This window comes from Prionailurus viverrinus, chromosome F2, assembly GCF_022837055.1.
Source record: "Prionailurus viverrinus isolate Anna chromosome F2, UM_Priviv_1.0, whole genome shotgun sequence".
NCBI lineage: Eukaryota > Metazoa > Chordata > Mammalia > Carnivora > Felidae > Prionailurus > Prionailurus viverrinus.
Window position 1 is genome coordinate 52151522 of NC_062578.1, and position 20130 is coordinate 52171651.

Consider the following 20130-nt stretch of genomic DNA (forward strand, 5'->3'; position numbering starts at 1 on the left):
GGGAGGTTAATTGAAACTTGAAATCATATTTTGTCTTAACATTATATGTGACCTTTTGGAAATAATCAAGTATTAACCAGAAAAGTTATAAAACATCCTTTTGCAGGTCTTTGTTTAGACTTTTTCCCCTTGTTTTTTAAGTCCTTTGTTTATTCCCTATGCTATATCCTAGAAGAAAGAAATGTATTTCTAAAACTAATATTTTATTATCTTCTATTCTATTCTTGTTATAGTTTTATAAAATTTTCATATAGCATCTTTATATAAAATATATGACATGATTTTTATATTTAGGAAAATGTATTTCTCCCTATATTTCTCTTAAAATAAAACTTTTAATATAATGTACTCTCAAAATTTGTTCTGAAATATTTATGATATAGCTTAAATACATTTTAAACCCCCTAAATGTATTATATATTATTCATTGCATTGTAGCTTTAAAATTAAAATCATGCATATGTATATGTGTGTATATATTTGCATATACACACGTACATACTGTTTTTCATTGTGAAATCACTTTAAGTAGGAATCCAAAGTAGACCGTGAAAATGCTATACATTATCATTTTATTCCTAGTTAACTTAATATTTGTATACCTTTATCATGAAAGAGCCTTTTCCAAGGTCACTAATAATTTTCTAATTATCAAACTCTGGCCTTTTCTTTGTTGCTTTTTGCCCATTGTTCCTTCTGATTTTATTTTTTTCCGTTTTAAGTTATTTTCAGTGAGGATCTGGGAATGGATAATTAGACAATGTCTGAAAGTCTTCACTGCACCCTCATTCCTGGGAGTTCATCAGTCTGTTAATTATCAGGCTGAGAGTTCTTTTCTCACACAACACTTTGCGTATTGTAATCCAGTGTCCTATGTCCCTCTGTTGCCTTTTTATTCATTTTTAGGCAGTCGTCTTGTTTTAAGATTGTTTTTGGAGTTTCCTTTTTTCCATTACAGTTCTGCAGTGCTACTGTGATAAGTCTAGATTCAGACATATTTTTACTTCAGTGTGTGTCTTCAGTCTAAGGAGTATGCCATTCATAATTCTGAAAGATGGTCACCCATCTTTTTTTTTTTTATTATATCTCCCATTTTTTTCTCTCTGTGCTTGAAACTAATTGCACTACATTTTGCTTTCATCGTGCTTCATTGCCCTGGTATTCTTGCTGTTATTTTGACTGTATCTTCCATCTCTTACTGGCTATTTCTGCTCTTCTTGATTCCAAATGTAAGTGGTCCCGTGTTTCTTTTCACTTTTCCACTTACAGATTCCATTACCTGGAGATCTTAAGGAATTTAAAACTGTGTGGAGTGAGAACCCAAATTTTTTCTATTCCTGCCTTTCTACATGCATGTATTTCCCACTGTCACTTTGTACTTAATGCACTGTAGGAAACCTCTCACCAATTTCTCCATCCTTGCCCAGTGCTCCATTTTCTTGTTTCCATTTCCCTTCAGTTTGTTATTCGTCCAGGTTGGAATTTTGGGATTCAACATCAATTGCTTATTACCATTCGCACCCCTGACCTGCTACTACTGCTACTACCACCACCACCATTGCAAACTCATTCAATCCATGAGCGCTTTCGTGAGTCTTAGTTGGAAACCTTATAAACCTTAATCTCGTCCTTTACATTTTTTATTACTTTCAGCCTCATTTACTGCAGTGTTAAATTGGTTTTTCTTCTCTTATCTCATTAGTCCTAGACCTGTTGCTACTCAGGCCATGTAGCTTCTTCGCTTTATAATTATTGATGATTTTTATTACATTCATCATCCCATCTAAAAGGATCATTGTATGGATAAAATGTGATTATATGAAAGTACTTTGTAAACTTACAGATGTTACTGCAAAATATAATTTGTTTACAGAGACCTGCCTATATCATCTCAATAGGTTAAGTGATAGGTCATCTCATTACCTAGATGAGAACGTTTGCACAGAAGGAAGCAGAACTAGTTTATTATCCAATGTATTTGTCATAGATTTGGTTTTATATAACCATTAAAGAAAAAAATACATGCTATTTTTTTTTACATTATATACCTAGCTACTTTTTCTAACTTTCAAAGTTTTCTACAGCCTAATTGTAAGTGCCCTTTCAATCTCATCCTTTTTTAGAATTAACTCTAGTAACTCACCTTCCTGAAATCTTAAACTCAATAGTGTACTCTGGGTGGTTTAGGGGGAAGAAATAGTATCGCACAAAAGTGTTTTGTACTTTTCTGTCTCCTAACCGTGTCAGTCCTATTCTCTTCGCTTTGAATGTTCTTTCCTTCTCTCTACTTCTCAAATTCCTATTCCTTCTTCAAAATCTAGCTTTTAAATCTTTTTAATAAAGTCTTCCTTGGACAATTTGTAGCAAATGTGTTGCACTGTCTATACTCAGAACTTCTGTTATATTTGTTTCATTTAAATTGCTCTTCATCTTTCTTGAAACCTTTTTTGTCTTTCTTATTTTTCAACTATGTTGTAAATCCCTTGTGCACTGATACCACTTAGTTACGCTTAATTTTATCCTATAGAGCTCTTACAATGCCTTATGTATAGGGGACTCCAAAGGCATATACTGACTGATCAAATGACTTTTTCTTTCAGGATAATTGGCAAAATCCCATGACTTAAAATATACTAAGTCAATCATTGAAATATACTAATGATTTAGAAGTGGATTGCTAAATTTTGGTTCAAATATTATCTAATTTGCATATTTAAATGGCAGAATATAAACATAAAGGTGTAATATTTTCAGTTTAATATAAACATATAGATACAGTATTTTCAGTTTAATACAAACATTCTTGGCTAAAATAAAATTTGTATGTTTCTAGGTTCCATATGTGTTAGAAACTATTTAAAGGAATAGTACATTTTTAAAGCCTTTGTGAAATAAAAATCATTCGTGTTTTGTAAATTATATTGTGTATTTTGAAATTACTTGCAGTAGAGGCCCACATATAATTATGATATACTGTGATAAAGCATACACACTATATCATAATAGGTTGAGACCATCTGCTAACAAAACACTAAATTTCTCAAGTTATCCTATATCTAAAGATGGAAAATACCACTTGTTAATCAAATGTGAGTTTGGTCCACAGACATATTAATGGTATTAAACATCAGGTTGTAGCTTTTCTGTTTTAACAGATTCAAATAATTTATTTTTTCTTTTAAACAGGTTGAATCAAGGGATTCTTTGAATAGTATAGCCCTGAAATTTGATACAACGCCCAACGAACTTGTTCAATTAAATAAGTTATTCTCCCGAGCAGTTGTTACTGGACAGGTATCTTTTTTTTAATGATTGGTACTTAGAAGCATTAAGTAGTAAGACAGAAATTATCCATTGAGTATAGTTAATAATATGGAAATTTTAGGAATAATTTTATGCATGTTTTGAACAAATCATATTGGCTCTAGAAGAGAAAATTGTCATTTGTATGCATATTAATTTTTTTAATACAAATTGAAAATAATTGTGAATTATCTTACTAAAATACTCAAAGCAATAGCATGTACATGATAAAAAACTCAAAAATTTTTAAAGGTAAGTTATCCCATCTTCGACTTCTAGTTTCCTTTTCTAGAAGCAACCACATTTACAGTTTGTATACTCTTCCAGAAGCCTTTCTGTCTCTTTTTTTCTTTTTGTCTCAATTTAACTTTGATTCTTAGAAAATATTTAAGTGTGGCTTCACCTCAGACTTTTTCATGTGTAGGTAGTGTTGCACTATATTGACATATTAACAAGATACAGTAACTTTACACCGTTTCAGCTCTTTTGTTATTATAAACATTGATGTAGAGAACACTGTTGTACATCTCGCTCTTTTTTATATATGCAGGAGTTTCTGTAAAGTCCTAGAAGTAAAATAGATGAGTTAAATGATACATGCATTTTAAATTTTGTTAGCTGTTACCAAATTGTCCTGTAAGAGGAACACCCATAGTATATGATAATTATTGTTTCCCCACCCTGTCTTTGACACTATTTATTATCAAACTTGTCTAAATAGAATATAAATGTCTTTTTTTGTGTTGTTAGAATTATTGTAATAAATATTCTTTAAATCTGAATACTTTTAGGGGCGCCTGGGTGGCGCAGTCGGTTAAGCGTCCGACTTCAGCTCAGGTCACGATCTCGCGGTCCGTGAGTTCGAGCCCCGCGTCGGGCTCTGGGCTGATGGCTCAGAGCCTGGAGCCTGTTTCCGATTCTGTGTCTCCCTCTCTCTCTGCCCCTCCCCCGTTCATGCTCTGTCTCTCTCTGTCCCAAAAATAAATAAAAAAAACGTTGAAAAAAAATCTGAATATTTTTATTTTCTGTTTATTGGTGAAGGTCGTTAATGGTACTTGCCTATAGAACACCATTCAATTGTTAATATTTCAGTTTGAGTGAATCTTCATTTGAATGTTTTCTTGCAGGTTTTATATGTTCCTGATCCTGAATATGTCTCCAGTGTTGAGAGCTCTCCATCTCTAAGTCCCATAAGTCCTCTGTCACCAACATCTTCCGAGGCTGAATTTGATAAGGCCACTGTAAGTGTCCCTACTTTTCAAAGATAACTATGAAGAAATCTCACTATATATATATATCTTCATTGTTTTTTATTCTACTTTGACTATGGTTAAAACTAGAGTTTACCTTTTTATTCTGTTACATAACAGTTGTTTTTTTGTTTTGTTTTTTTGTTACATAACAGGTTTTAAAGGGAACATTCTTATTAAACCAAACAGCTTAAATTATCTCACTGTTGTTATTGGTGGTAGTCCAAAGATATTCATCAACTCTCTCTTATAAATGCCATATAATAATTTAAAGAAGGTGTTTTACCTGACATACATGACAATTTCATGATAGGAAGTCCATGCCCAATTAATTTTTATTTCAGTTTTCTGTCACTGTTTTTATTTACCTAGAACACTTGAGTTTATTTTTGACACACTGCCTTTTTTTTTTTTTTTCAACGTTTATTTATTTTTGGGACAGAGAGAGACAGAGCATGAACGGGGGAGGGGCAGAGAGAGAGGGAGACACAGAATCGGAAACAGGCTCCAGGCTCTGAGCCGTCAGCCCAGAGCCCGACGCGGGGCTCGAACTCACGGACCGCGAGATCGTGACCTGGCTGAAGTCGGACGCTTAACCGACTGCGCCACCCAGGCGCCCCGACACACTGCCTTTTAAAAAATAATTTATCGGGGCGCCTGGGTGGCGCAGTCGGTTAAGCGTCCGACTTCAGCCAGGTCACGATCTCGCGGTCCGTGAGTTCGAGCCCCGCGTCGGGCTCTGGGCTGACGGCTCAGAGCCTGGAGCCTGTTTCCGATTCTGTGTCTCCCTCTCTCTCTGCCCCTCCCCCGTTCATGCTCTGTCTCTCTCTGTCCCAAAAATAAAATAAAAACGTTGAAAAAAAAATTTTTTTTAATAAAAAAAAAATAATAATTTATCAGGGCAGCTGTGTGGTTCCGTCAGTTAAGCATCTGACTCTTGATTTCTCACGGTTCGTGAGATTGAGCCCCACATCCAAAGCAGGCTCTGTGAGCACAGAGCCTACTCAGGATTCTCTCTCTCACTCTCTCTTTGTCTCTCACCGACACATGTGCACTCTCTAAAAAATAAACAGTTTTAAATAATTTATCATCTTGGGGTGCCTGGGTGGCTCAGTCGGTTGGGCGTCCAACTTCAGCTCAGGTCATAAACTCGCATCCTGAGTGGCTCTGTGCTGACAGCTCAGACCTGGAGCCTGCTTCAGATTCTGTGTCTCCCACTCTCTCTCTGCCCCTTCCCTAATCATGCTGTGTCTCTCTGTCTCTCAAAAATGAATAAATGTTAAAAAAAATTTAAATAATTTGTCATTTAATCATTCTTCTAAGTATTCTTAGCAATTAATAGTGGATTGATTTACCTAACATTTTCAAGGAATGTTCTATATAAGTTACATTTTACAAATGAATTTTAAAGGACCAAATGGTATTTAATAATTTTGATTAAAATCTCTCTGAAAATAATTATATTTTTGTGCCTTTTTTTGTAAATTCATACTAATCATGACTTCCCATTTTCATGATGGCTTAAAGATTATGGTTATATATAAAAGGCTATTCGTATATTAAATGCCTAAATTCCTGTGGGAGATTTTTTGGTGTTGCCTTGCCTGCTTTAGGAGACATCCTTTTTTTCTCTGCCCAGTTTGCACTCACAGTTTAAGATACCAAATAACCTATGAGTAAGAAAATACAAATTATTAATGTTAATTTGCCTACAAATTATTAGACATTGGTTTCTAACCTCTGTTGTTAAACTAGTTGCACTTCTTTCTTGGAATACCTTGCCCAGGGACTGTGTGTGTGTGTGTGTGTGTGTGTGTGTGTGTGTGTGTGTGTGTGTGTGTGAGAGAGAGAGAGAGAAGTGGAGTCATTTTCAAATATGTATTTGTTGGATATCTTATTTATATAAATATCACAGCACTGTACTTTAGAATGCAGTCACATGAAAGATATATATTCTGGTTTTCACTGTTGATGAATGTGGAAGTCAGGTTCTAATGAGTAGGTATTGTTGGACTAAATGATCTAAGAATATGTTTTTGAACATAGCCATGCTATTTTCCCATAAGACTTACAAAGAGTTGTACTCACAAGGAGTACAGCAACAAAGGAGATGTAGCGTTAGGTTAATTTACCTTCTTTTTCAAAGCCTAAAGCGAAATTGTGGAAACAACTGTAGCATCGTGCCTGACGAAAAGTCTATGGGGTCCTTTTCTGTCCCTCATCCTTAACCTGAATCTTCCTACCAACTGACTTTCTTGAAAGGCACAAGATCAGAAAGAAGAGAATGCTGAAACTCAAGGGAGCAACAAGGCCAGGCCTTCTCCTGTGTGAAATGCTCTCTTCCTCACTTTTGCCATGCTAGTGAAATAGAGGGAGAGAATAAAAAGGCATATGAATGACCTTTTAATCTGTAGTGATTCAACTGCTGTCAAAGATGCCCAGAAAGTATCCTCTAATATAACTGGTCATAATGAATAAGTTCTTTCTCTCTAGGATGGATCCAGGAAGGAGTTAAGAAACATTGAGTTCTTGAAGTTTTCCCTATTGATTATAGGCAATAGTTAGAAATGATTATTTTGAATGGCAGTTTCATAAACTGTATTTTTTTACCTAGAAATATGTTAATTACTTGACTCCCAAGATAATATTCCTATGTAACTTTCTATATATTTCAAGTATTTATAGCTCTGTATTATAATCATTGGATTTATGTCTGCCATTCTAAGTCCCTTAGAAGCAAGGATCTTACATTTTATTAGATACAACTCATTTAGTATTATTGTCACATGTTTTTCCCAGAAATTGTCAGAGTTTATATTTCTAATAATCACCTGTAGCTTTCTGAATGTTCAGCTGTTTAGTGGCTTACGAATGAAGCTAAAATGATAGGTTCCTGGCTTTGTTAGTATAAAGGATCTCAGTGGGTTTTTTAAATAATTATCACATAAAAATATTATCTTTGAGAATTTCCAGGGTCAAACAATTTTCTCACATTTTTTTTTCTTCACATATTGGTGAAGAAACATGGAAAGAGGTGGAACCAATGTTAAGTGTAAATAAAAAATAAATAGCTAAAATTTACCATGTGTCAGTAAGTATTGTCATTCATTCCCAACCTCAACTTGGCCTGGCTGGTTTTTTTGTTTTTTGTTTTTTTTTTCTTCTGGACCGATTCTGCATCCTTTTCTATCCTCTTTTGGGCTTTAGACTATATCAGCAGGCTCCCTAGACCTGCTTTTCCTGGTTTTGGTTTTTCGAGAACATTGGCAGAAGATAAGACGAAAGGAGTGAGAATGGGGCATATTTATTCTCCTAGCTCCCTCCCTACAAGGTCACTTCAGAGTGGCTGCATTCTCCAACCTCTCATCTCATCAGACAACCCTTTCCACAGATTCCTCTGTAGGTATCTGTTTCTCCCCTTAACCTTTTTAGGCCTATGGATGATAAGGAAGCCTCTGTTGTTCATATACGCTGCATAATACTTTTGTAAATAGTTCCATTTTTAAACTCTCTAAATTAACTCAAGTTGATATGCCACCAGCTTCTTCTGGTACCTGACCAATAACAGTGTTTATTTTACATATAAGGAAACTGAGGGAGAGATGTTAAGTAATTTGTGTCTAAGGTCCTTCGGTTAGCTAGTAGCTGAGTTAGGATTCCAAACCAAGTAGTCTGATCCAGAGCTCATATTCTTTATTACCACTTTATAGCTGGAATATCAAAATGTGTAATATTTAATCATATTGTACAAAAAAAGATGACCATAAGTCAACCTTTTCGGTTCACTTGGTCTAGCAATGCTTTGCTTTTTGCACATTTGAATATTTGGGGCAATGATTGAGGCTCAGTAGATAGATGTTTATACTCTGTACTTTTAAGGACCTTTCTATCCCTAGTGGCTAAAACAGAATTGCACAAAGAAACTTCACAAAGCCCTGATGAGCTTCCAACTCACTGCATTAAGAATCAGAATCTGTAAATACCAGTCAAAACCAGCTGCATAGAGATACTGATCATTTGGGTAATGTACATGTATGTAAGTTATTATGAGATCTAATTACAATTCCTCTGAACTTTTTTTTTTTTTAAAAAGAAATGTACTCTTATGTGCTATACTTTGAACATTTACTAAGCCAATCTATATATTCATTTTAATAGGATTGCATTGACAAATCGGGATTGCTATAGATACAGAATTTGAGACTTTGAGGGAACCTAACAGATCATGTTCAATGAGATGCATCTTCATATAAGGAAAGCATTTGACAGTGTTTCTTGATTATAGTTTTTGTGAATGATATGGTTACATAGTAGGTAATGTTGTCAGCTGGATTTGGCAGTCACTGAACAACCATAAATTTCTTGATAGTTTTGTGCCAGCCTGCAAGGGGCTTTCCAATGGCTCTGGAATTGGCTTTTTTCGCCCGGTGCACATGTATCAGTTGTTCAGAAGAATATTTGAAAGGGAAGGTGTATAGTATTGCAGTTAAGCTTACTAGTTCATGTGTTGACAAGTTGGGTTTACATATTGGCTTCATCTTACTTATTGGGAAAGTTACTGAACTTGGTTAACCATAAGTTTCCTTTAAAATTAAGGTAATAGTATATACCCATATCAATGATTTGAAGATTAAATGGCTCATATAGCCATTAAATGTAACAAATAATCATAAATATCCAATATTATTACTAATATCCCTTTTTCAATGAGTGTAAATTTGATTAGTTCGTATCACAAGATAAAAAGATTGAGAACTTTGTCAGTGTATATTAATGATTGAATAGTGTTATGCAGCTGTTAAAATCTAATTCTATTTTAGGTTTTCAAAAATGTAATCATAACATATTAAATATAGTTATTTTGCAGCATTCTGTGCTGATCTTCCTTCAAAAAATGTATGTCGAGTATCTGTCCAAATGGTAGAGATTTCACCCCAGCATATTAAGAGAGAGATATGAAATTCAAAAAGGGAATCTAAAATTTTATCCTCATATAGACTTAAGGAGTTAAATCCATTTATTGAAGCGGAAAAAGTAATGTTAAAATTTGAGAGTGCTTTTCAAGTATTTCAGAGTCTTTGAGATTGAAGAGGAGGCTATTTTTTCAAAAGGCCAAGTCAAACCTATTGGGTATTAGTTACGAAGTGCCTAATTTTAGCCCAAACTTCTGAAGAACCTTGCTGCTATGAAAACTGTTCTACAAGACACTGTGCGTTAATTCAGGAAGTGTAAAGTGCCTCTGGAGGTATTTAAAACAAAGAATAAAGAACATTTGTCTAGCCTTCCTACATTGTACACAGTGTTGAACTTTGGGAGGAACCATGAGTTCTAAGGAGTCTCTGAACTTGGATATAGACAATTTTAACTGAAATATATTTTTTAAATTAAGACTATAAGTAACAAACTGTAGGGTAGCACTGTGCATGCCTGTGTCCCCAATACAAGTCACAGATATTTTCAAATCACTTTAGTGTTATAGATATTGGAAATATTGTTTATAGCCATCTAGTTCAAAATTGTAATTATCAGCGTCGACACTAGGTTTTATTATTTCATGTTTAATAAGGAAGCATTTATGTATCAATTATGTATACATAACTGTTATGTTAAAAATATATATCCAGTCTTAAAAATGTTTTGATAATTGTGTTTCAGTATAATTGTTTTTCTTTGTAGTCCTATATTTTAAGCATTGAAAAAAACATTCTGAAAAGAAGGCCCCTAGGTAGGCTTCACTATGAGAATGGTCCGTGGCACTAAAAGAGTTAAGAATCTGTGATCTAATTACTTAATATTACTTTATAATACTAATACCTTGTAGAATGGCATTGATAAACTCTTTGTAGCTTAAGATTTTAAAAGGCTCTTCCAGTGAATGGTTTTGACTGAGTTCCTATGTATCACAGACAAGCACTCCCATTTTTTCTCTGCTCCCAACACCTGAGGGATATATTAAATGGTCTCAGGAACAACTGAATGTGTGCATGCGTGCGTGCATGCATGTGTGTGTGGTATGAAGGTACAAGAGATGTAGTTTTCCTACATTTTCCAGATGATTCATAAATATATAACCCATTAAGAAATCATTGAAAATGTAAGTTTAAGCTGTGAGAAACCTTTACTGAATGTGAAAACAGTGCTGTTCTTTCCTGTATATTTTTTTTAAATGAGAATATTTTGAGCTAACCTCCAAAATGTGATGAGAATTAGGGAAAGCTATTCATTTGGCTTTAATAATGTGCTAATTTGTATTTAGTTCTCTGAAGTGCCTTTATTTATTTTTTTAAAGAATCCTGATGTAGTCCACCCAAAAGAAGCAACTCCCTTATCTACTCTTACTGGTATTCGACCTGCACGAGTTGTATCTTCAACTTCTGAGGAGGAAGAAGCATTTACTGAGAAATTTCTTAAAATTAATTGCAAATATATTACCAGTGGCAAGGTAAGAATTTTTAATCATGCTTTATTACTGAAATATCACGATTTGACAATTTACATTTTAAATTATTGACATCAACTGCTTGAATATTTTAAAAAGATACTGGTGGAAATACTTTGTATGGACTTTGCTTATAACTAACTTAGAATCTGGTGGTCTTTTGCAGTTGTTAAAGGCAATGGGATATAAATTTACTATAATAAATTACCCCTAATTTGCTATTGATAGAATATTTCAAAAAGCTGATATAAAATGACCATTTCTGGGCACTGTTTGGAGTGATAACTCTTGCAAACTTGGTATAGCACACAAAAAGAAGATAACTACTGTTTATTCAATACTTACTGTATGCCAGAAAGTATATGAGATGTTTCAGTTATTTCCTCAACTCAAAATAATCCTATGAAATGGGTGGTTCTATTCATTCTTCACAGGAAAAAAACAAACAAACAAGCAAACTTTCAGGAAAGGTTAAAGTCCAAGGTAAGGTTTCTCTGTCATGGCCTGAATTCAAACCCAGTGTGAATGTTTCGTCTGCCACACCTTGCTGCTTTTGTATGCAAAGAACTTCTAGTGTGCAGAGGGAGTATAGTAAAATAACAGAATTGGAGAATAAACTCCAGATATTACTTAGAAAGTAACTATAGTATGTTATTAACTTTAGAAGCCACACATGGTTTTCTTTTTCTCTCAGAACTTTAAAGATGTTTCTTTCAGACCTCCTGTTTTCTGTCTTGCACTATTTCTGAAGAGAACTCTAACACAATTTTTATATTTGGTGTTGTGTACAACATAGATAATTTTCTTTGGTTGCATTTAAAATAGTCTCTTCAAGGGCGCCTGGGTGGCTCAGTCTGTTAAGCATCCGACTTTGGTTCAGGTCATGATCTCACTGTTGGTGAGTTCAAGCCCCGCCTCAGGCTCTGTGCTGACAGATTGGAGCTCAGAGCCTGGAGCCTGCTTCGGATTCTGTGTCTCCCTCTCTCTCTGCCCTCCCCCACTCGCACTCTGTTTCTCTCTCAAAAATAAATAAACATTAAAAAATCTTTTAAATAAAATAGTCTCTTCATCACTGATTTTGAGCAATTGGTTTATGGTGTGCCTTGGCGTATTTTTCTATTTGTTTTGCTGAGGATTCATTCAGCTTCTTGAATCTGTGTGTTTATAGTTTCTATCAGATTTGGAAAATTTGGGACCATATTCAATTTTTTTTTCTCCATCCGCTCCTCTTCTTTGGGAATTCCAATTATGCATATTTTAGGCTGTTTGATGGTATGTCTCATAGCTCACTGATACTCTGTTCTTTTTTCTTTTTCTCTATTTTTTGAACAGTTTTAATTGCTATACCTTTAAGTTCACTTAATGTTTTTTCTGCCATGTCTAATTTGCTTTTAATTCTTTTGAGCATATTTTTCATCTCTGTAAGTTCAAACTGGCTCTCATATCTTCCTTCTCCATAACTACCATGCACAATCTACCTTATTTATTCTTGAATATATGGAATATAGTTATAATAGTTATTTTAATGTCTTTCTGTGAATTGTTTTCTCTCTCACTTCTGGATTTGTTTCTGTTAATTGACTTTTCTCATTGTGATGAGTCACTTTTTTCTTTTTGTTTACATGCCTAGTAATTTTTAACTGGATATCAGATATAAATTTTATCTTCTTGGGTGCCAGATATTTTTATATTTCCCTACCTATTTTTGTGCTGTTTTCTGTGACTCAGTTGTCTTTTGGAAACAGCTTGATCATATCATGACTTGTTTTAAGTTTTGTTGGGCAGAACCAAAGCAACTATAGCTAGTTTTACCCTTTACTGAGACAATTCCCTTCTGAGTTTTCTGGGGCCCTGTAAATTACATGGGTTTTTTGCTGTGGTTATTAAGAACACAAACTGAACCTTTCTCTGTTGTCTCTGTGAATTGTTTCCTCTGCTTCTTTTGAGTGTTGCTTCTTTTCTCATCCTGGGATAGTTGCCATATACATAGATAGCATTCAGTGCTCAGCTAGAAACTTGAAAGAAGACCTCTGTGGACCTTCAAAGCATTCTCAGTAGGAAGGGCTCATCTCTCCTTTCCTTTCTCTGCCTCTGTCCTGGAAGCTCTCCAGTCAGTATGCTGCGGCATTTGTAGAGTTCATCCTTATTTGTTTTCCCTTATTCACATGGCACTCCCCAGCATTCTAGTAGCTGCACATAGTCCTTTCATGTAGTGTGTGTGTGTGTGTGTGTGTGTGTGTGTGTGTGTGTATGGTTTTAGTAGTTTTAGGCAGAATTAGTTCTTGACTAGAAGCAGAATTTCAGCTGTAAGTATTTGAATAACATTTTTATTCAAGTATCAAAGCAAAGATAAAGTCATTGTCAGAGTTAGGAACAACCTGCAGCCTGGTGTTCTTGGAACCTAATCACTTACTGGAGGCTGGCTCTTCTATAGGTTTACTGTAGTAAAGGTTATTTATGTAAAAATTGTGGAAATTTATCAACAATAATTATAATAGTTAAATTAGAGTGGACTTAAGACTGAAAAAAAAGATGGGTACAAGCGTTTAGTCTGCTGGGATGGTTTCCCACATCATAGTTTTTTATCTTCTAGTATATACAGAAATATTATAGTGTAAGTGGTAACTTTTACAGACAGACTTTATTTTCTCCATGGAAGATTAGTCTGGTAATTGTACATAAAGGATTGACAGTTGTTAATACCAAAGAGAAATCTGTGATTAAAATTTCTGAAGGTCATGTGGATTAAGAAGATATTTTAATTTGAAACCTCTGACTGTAACATGTTCTTGCTCCTGATAATATATCCAGATTTATGAAATAGTATTAAAAAGAATGAAGGGGGAATGCTTAACTATGAGTTTATGATTTCAAACTTGATCTTGGGTTAGATGAATTTCAGTAAGATTTCAAACTTGGTCTTGGGTTAGATGAGCTTGAATATAATGTCAAACTTGGTCTTGGGTTAGATGAATTTGAGCAGTTACTTTCTCAAAAGGTTTTTGTGAATTTTATGTTGAAGTAGTGTTTCTCGTGGCCAACTCTTGATTTGGGGGAGTAACATCTGACACAATACCTCAGAGTCCCACCTAGAGTCAGAGGAAGAGAGGCTTGAAGAATATGTTAGCACATCCTTCAATAGCAGCAAATAAGTGTGAATTCCTGGGAATTCACATTACCAGGTTGATCAGTCTAGTGTTAAGAGGCAGGGCTTTAAGCCTCTTCTAATCCAAGAAGTAGAAGCATAGTTTTTGAGAGGCTTTACCCATGATTTCTGTAGTTATACTACTAAGAGTAGCAGTATTCTAGAATTAATAGGTATACTGAATTAAAGCATAATCATTAATATTGGGCCTTTTCTGTCACATACCTAATAATCATTGTCTTTGCAAAAAAAAAAAAGTGAAAGATAGTGTGTAATGTTATGCCAGTGAACCTGATATTATGCCATTATTTAAAACTAATGCTTACTTGAAATTTATGAAATCAAGGATGACCTGATGTTTTTCCAAAAACTTGGTGTTTGCTTTCCTTAATTCTTACTGATCTTGATTTTACTTCTCAAATAACAAGTTTATACAGGGCAAGATAGAGTAAGGAAGATAGAAGATCGGAAATCTTTAAGATTTTTACATTGTATATACTCTTTATTATCTATTGCGTAGGTTATCTGTGGCAATGTAAATGTCCCTACAACATACTTTACCATTACTCTTTGACTTCTGTTGGCGTATGATCCAGGAATATAGACTGATATATATGAATCTATTTAAAATACCGTTCAAAATATAATTAGGCCATGGATTATATAAAGTTACTCCCTACTTAGGTGGTCCCTAGTCTGAACTAAAACAAATGCTGTTTAGAGTTTTAGATCGATTCTTTTTTTGCCACCAAAACCCACCAAAATGCCTGCAAACACATATGCTTCTTTCCAATATTGCATGTAGCTACTACAAATAATAAGTATGTTTTATTATCTTGAACCGTCCGCATTAACTTTTTTCCACTTACAGTTGGGTGACCATTTTAGGTAGAGTTTTCTGCTTTTAGTCTTTTACTTGATCATTTTTAATGGTAGTGTCTGTCATAACTTAAGTTTTATGTTTTTAAAGTTAAGCCAGGTAAAAGGTAAAAAGGTAAGCCAGAGCTGAATATGGACTTCGAAGGATGATATGATACCAATCAAGCGGGATTTGAGTTTTTCTTCTCCTTAATAGCTTCAGAAGAAAAGATAAGACAACTTTGAAGTAACTACTTAGTTTATTTTTAGAATTCTGTCTGGCTTTACACTTTTATACTTACGGAATATGGTAATAGATAGGAGTTAAAATGGGATTAAGGAATATTTAGCACATTTGGAGTGACTGTAGTTTATACTCGAATGTGGAAGGATTTTAGTAAAAAGCACAGACTGCCTGGATTTTTAATCTTGATTCCTTTGCTTTTCAGTTAGCCATGTTATTTATTACTTAGGATAAGTTGTCTAGCCTCTCAACAACCTTAATTTTCCCATCAGTATAATCATCTCATAGCTATGATTGTGAAGATCAAATAGACAATGATTTATATAAAGCGTGATACATACAGAGCTTTCAATAAGTATTAGCTGATATTAGTGGGATCGGCTTCCTATGGATTTTAATTTGCTCATTTTTAAATTGAGAGGTTGGACTCTTCGTATTTATATTGCTATTTATTAAATGTATTTGAAATTTCATAGTTTTTCATGATTAAATTAAAATGATTACTATGCCTATTCTTACAGATGAAGAAACTGAAACTTTGCATGCCCCAAGTCAAATAGCTAGGCAGTAACAGAGGCAAGTTGAAACAGAGACTTTTTTAAAAGAATATTTTAAAGAGATTATGCTATTTTTCCCTTGTATTGTATTGAATCATCAACACATAATTTATTAAACCTGCATTGTGTATATGAAACTATATTTGGTACCTCTAGTGAGGGAACAACACAGGAAGCAGAATGTAAATTAGTGTAAAACGTATAAAATGTTTTCATGAGAGTGTCATAGTGCTTGAATGTACTACTTTTATATATAACAGAAGGCTAACTTCAGAAGAAAATTCGTAAAAACAGCTAGACTACTTTGTGAAAATTTAAGCTTTGAAGATTAAATGTTATTGTCTTTTTTCATCTTAGGGCACAGTCAGTGGTGTGCTGCTGGTTACACCAAATAATATAATGTTTGATCCACATAAAACTGACCCTTTGGTTCAAGAGAATGGCTGTGAGGAATATGGCATCATGTGTCCAATGGAAGAGGTGATGTCAGCTGCAATGTACAAAGAAATTTTGGATAGCAAAATAAAGGAATCTTTACCCATGTAAGATTGGTATTTATTCTCTTTTGTGATTTTATTACATCTAGATAGTTGGCCCTTGTCGAATACTCTTTAGTATTTTTTTTTATTATAACTGCTTTTCATTTTGTCAATAATGAAAAAGTATATGTAGTATTGAAAAGATTATTCTTAACACACCTTAAACAATTAGGAATTGTTTTAGGTTTATATTTGTATATTTTGTCAGAGAACTGGATGTTTAAAGTTAACCTATAAACCTCATTTAATTTAGTGTTTACCAGCTCTTTTTATAAAGACACAGAATTTTAAATTATTTCTGTGACTAATATAAGGTAATACAAGTGAACTAGTGTAGCTTTCAGATTTTTCTTACAAGAGCCTGAAGAGTCCAGTGTGGGATATGGGGGAGATCACATGAGCATCATTCTTCCTCAGTTAATCTTGAAAGAGTTAACCTTGGAATATACCGGTCAAGGGATTTGTAGGCTTCAAATAACATAGGTATAAGACTGCAACTCAGCACAGCCTTTGAAAGTGACATGCTTGACCACAGGAATGACCAGAGATAAAAAGGAGGAATAAGAAATAAAAGGGGAAGAAGACAGTATACCAAAAAAGGAAGGAGAAGAAGAAAGGAAGAAAATTGATATGTAACAAAAGAACACCCTCTATTCTTCCATACATACTTTGTCAACCATTTAAAAATGGCTTCACTTTAACTGAGCCAAAGATATATGTTCCTTTATTAGCCCACAGGGATGTGGATCATTGTTCTAAAATTAACTCGTGTGGTACAGAACTGCTTAGCTAGGAAAGGAGCAAATTATTTTTGTTTCTGAGGCAGAGTACATGAGTTGTTAGGATACCTGTGGTAGAATAAAATCCCTTATTCAAGAAGTGTCCATTATACTTTCCATTCAATAGATAGTATTGTGGCTTGGTAAACTCCTCAGTAGAGGTGCAGATAATTCCTAGAATATCCTCTACTTTAGTTATTTTTGTAGATCATCATCCAAAGTCACTTTGAGCAAGTAAGTATTGTTGAAGTGGGTGGAGGGATGAGAAAAAGATAAAGGAGTAAAGGATTCGGTTAAAAGAAAAACAAGATTATATATGAATGCGTATATTGTCAGTCACGGTTGAGATTTTTATTATGATTCTTTGGGATTCTCTTATGCTGAATGATCTGTAAGTATTCCACCAGGATGATGTAGAGCTCCTCTTTTTTGCAGATCGCTATTTTATAATTTAGAATGTCACCTGGAAAGATGATACATTTGGTCCAAACATTTAAAAAATTCCTCCAAAAAGAAGTGTCTTTTCAGTTCTTGCCTTATAAATTAATTAAAAACATTATTTGGCAGCAAATCAGATAAATAAAGCAAGTAGTTTTGCAGAGTAATGTCATGTGTAGCAAAACTGACTTACAAGATTTGATTGATTTTCTTCCATCTTCTGCTTGGGAAGTTGATTTCAAAGGTATTGTTCTGGAACCGTGTTAAGCAGAAGCAGCATCATTGACAGAAATAAATATTTAGTCTTTTAGCATATTAACTGCGAAGGTTTTACAGCCTTTATTCAAACATAGATTCTCTTACATTTATTAATTTTGTCTCTTACCTAAGGGTCTTAGTAAGCATCCGACTTCACCTCAGGTCATGATCTCACAGTTTGTGGGTTCGAGCCCTGTGTCGGGCTCTGTGCTGACAGCTCAGAGCCTGGAGCCTGTTTCAAATTCTGTGTCTTGTTCTCTCTCTCTGCCCCTCCCCTGTTCATGCTCTGCCTCTGTCTTAAAAAATAAATAAACATTAAAAAAATTTTTTTTTAAGTAAATGTTCATATACAGTTTCTCAAAATTTTGCCTTTTGCCAAGTTCCAAGACCCTATATATGCAATTTGAATGGATCACCAGTAGATGACACTATTACATTTTTAATAGCACAAATCACATGCTTTTGTCTCCTAAGGTGAATCAGATAAAAGGGAGGGAGAGAGATATATGAATTGTAATTCAACTAACACCTTTTTAAAAAATACATTTTACCTATTCTAGTTATAAAAATTGTACATACTTCTATGAAATTTGAAAAATATCAAAAAAGAATAAAAGTATTATCCAGCTTCACCATCCAGAGACAGCCAGTTATTTTTGTTTCAGCTTACATTCCTGGTTTTTTTTCTATTCTTAAACAAATGTTCGTGGTTTCTCCACTCAGAACTACTATAATTTCAATTTGTCACAAACTGCTTTTAACCATCATTTTAAATTTCTGACTTTTATTTCATGCTTTATATAGATGTTTATACTACCTCCTTCTAGAACTTAAACTATCTAACTTTGAACATTAGTGCTCATATCTACAAATGCCATTAAATATGGAAGTCTTAATAGAATATAAACCATTCACATATCTAGTATCTGAACCTTTAGATGAACAAGTTTTCTCTGAATTAAGAGTGGTTTCTGGTAGCCTGAAGAATTCCAGTAAGTACTGCCTTAGTTCTATTCCAGTTGGTCTTCAGCTTTGCATTTGAGCCTAATATTTTAGTGCAATCTCTATTCAAATAGATTACAAATATCTATGTAAATAAATAAGTACTGGGTGTTCATGTATCCATGTGGGTAATATCAATGTATTTTTTTCTTTATCAAGACATGTAAAATTTTAATCAAAATTTTATCTAAGCTAATTTTCCATATTCCATTAATGAATAATTTTTAGTGTAGAATTATATTTTCACCCAAAAGTTACATCTTCAACCTCTTTTCAGGTAGATGAATTCAATTTGGAAATCTTACATTGATGTTTCCCAGATCTTAGATTATTGCAAAAGCTTGACTTAATTATTTGGCCTATCAGTATAAATCAAATTTTGATATGCTATTAAGTGATATATCCCTTTTAGAGAAACCTTTTTAGTACTAATTGAGTGTTAAGTTTGTGGGAAATAAAACCCTGCAACTTAAAAAGTAATAACTTTTAATTTTGTTTATTAACAGAGAGATAGATCAGTTATCAGGAAGGGATTTCTGCCATTTAAAGAAAATGACAAGAAGTAATACTGATGAAATAGACTCAAGAACCCGTGATGCAGGTAATGATAGTGCCAGCACTGCTCCCAGGAGCACCGAGGAGTCTCTTTCTGAAGATGTGTTCACAGAATCGGAACTCTCTCCTATACGAGAGGAGCTTGTCTCTTCAGATGAGCTTCGACAAGATAAATCATCTGGTGCGTCATCAGAATCTGTGCAAACTGTCAATCAAAGTGGTGGAGAATGTTTAACAGCCATATCAGAGTCTTCTACTACTGATCACTTAAAATCTGATTCTGGACATTCTACAAATGCAGTTGGGACTTCTCTTAAAACAGATTTAAATAATCTTGAAAAGGCCATTAAGGAAGGAGATCAGGCTACAGATAATTTTCAAGAGATCTCAGGCTCTAAAGAACAAAGCACAAGTATAAAAGGAAATGCAGACCAGGATTTTCTTAATGAGAATTCACTACATCAGGAAGAGGGTGAAAAAGAAAGTATATCTTTTGGGGAAGCAGCAGATTTTAAACAAAAGCAAACTGTCAACAAAGGAAAACAAGGAAAGGAACAAAATCTGGACTCCGAGGCAGAGGTAGAAGAACTCCGGAAACTCTGGAAAACCCATACTATGCAACAGACTAAGCAGCAAAGGGAAAATATTCAACAGGTGTCACAAAAAGAAATTAAGCATAAAATAGCAACTGCTGATATAGAAGGTAAGTGTTAAGGAATATATAAAGTTAATTCATCTTACTGCATATTATCTTCCTCCTTCC

The 20130-nt window shown here is 34.0% G+C and overlaps 1 protein-coding gene across 5 annotated transcripts in view; it reads left to right on the forward strand.

Annotated features, from left to right (window-relative positions):
• OXR1 (oxidation resistance 1) overlaps window positions 1-20130 on the forward strand; it is a 76539-nt gene that overhangs the window by 15875 nt on the left and 40534 nt on the right. For all 5 annotated transcript variants that reach the window (XM_047842141.1, XM_047842142.1, XM_047842146.1 and 2 more), the window contains exons 3-7: window positions 3187-3294; window positions 4431-4544; window positions 10843-10995; window positions 16154-16338; window positions 19319-20070. In XM_047842141.1, coding sequence (XP_047698097.1) covers window positions 3187-3294; window positions 4431-4544; window positions 10843-10995; window positions 16154-16338; window positions 19319-20070 — 1312 coding nt within the window. The remainder of the gene's footprint in view (window positions 1-3186; window positions 3295-4430; window positions 4545-10842; window positions 10996-16153; window positions 16339-19318; window positions 20071-20130) is intronic.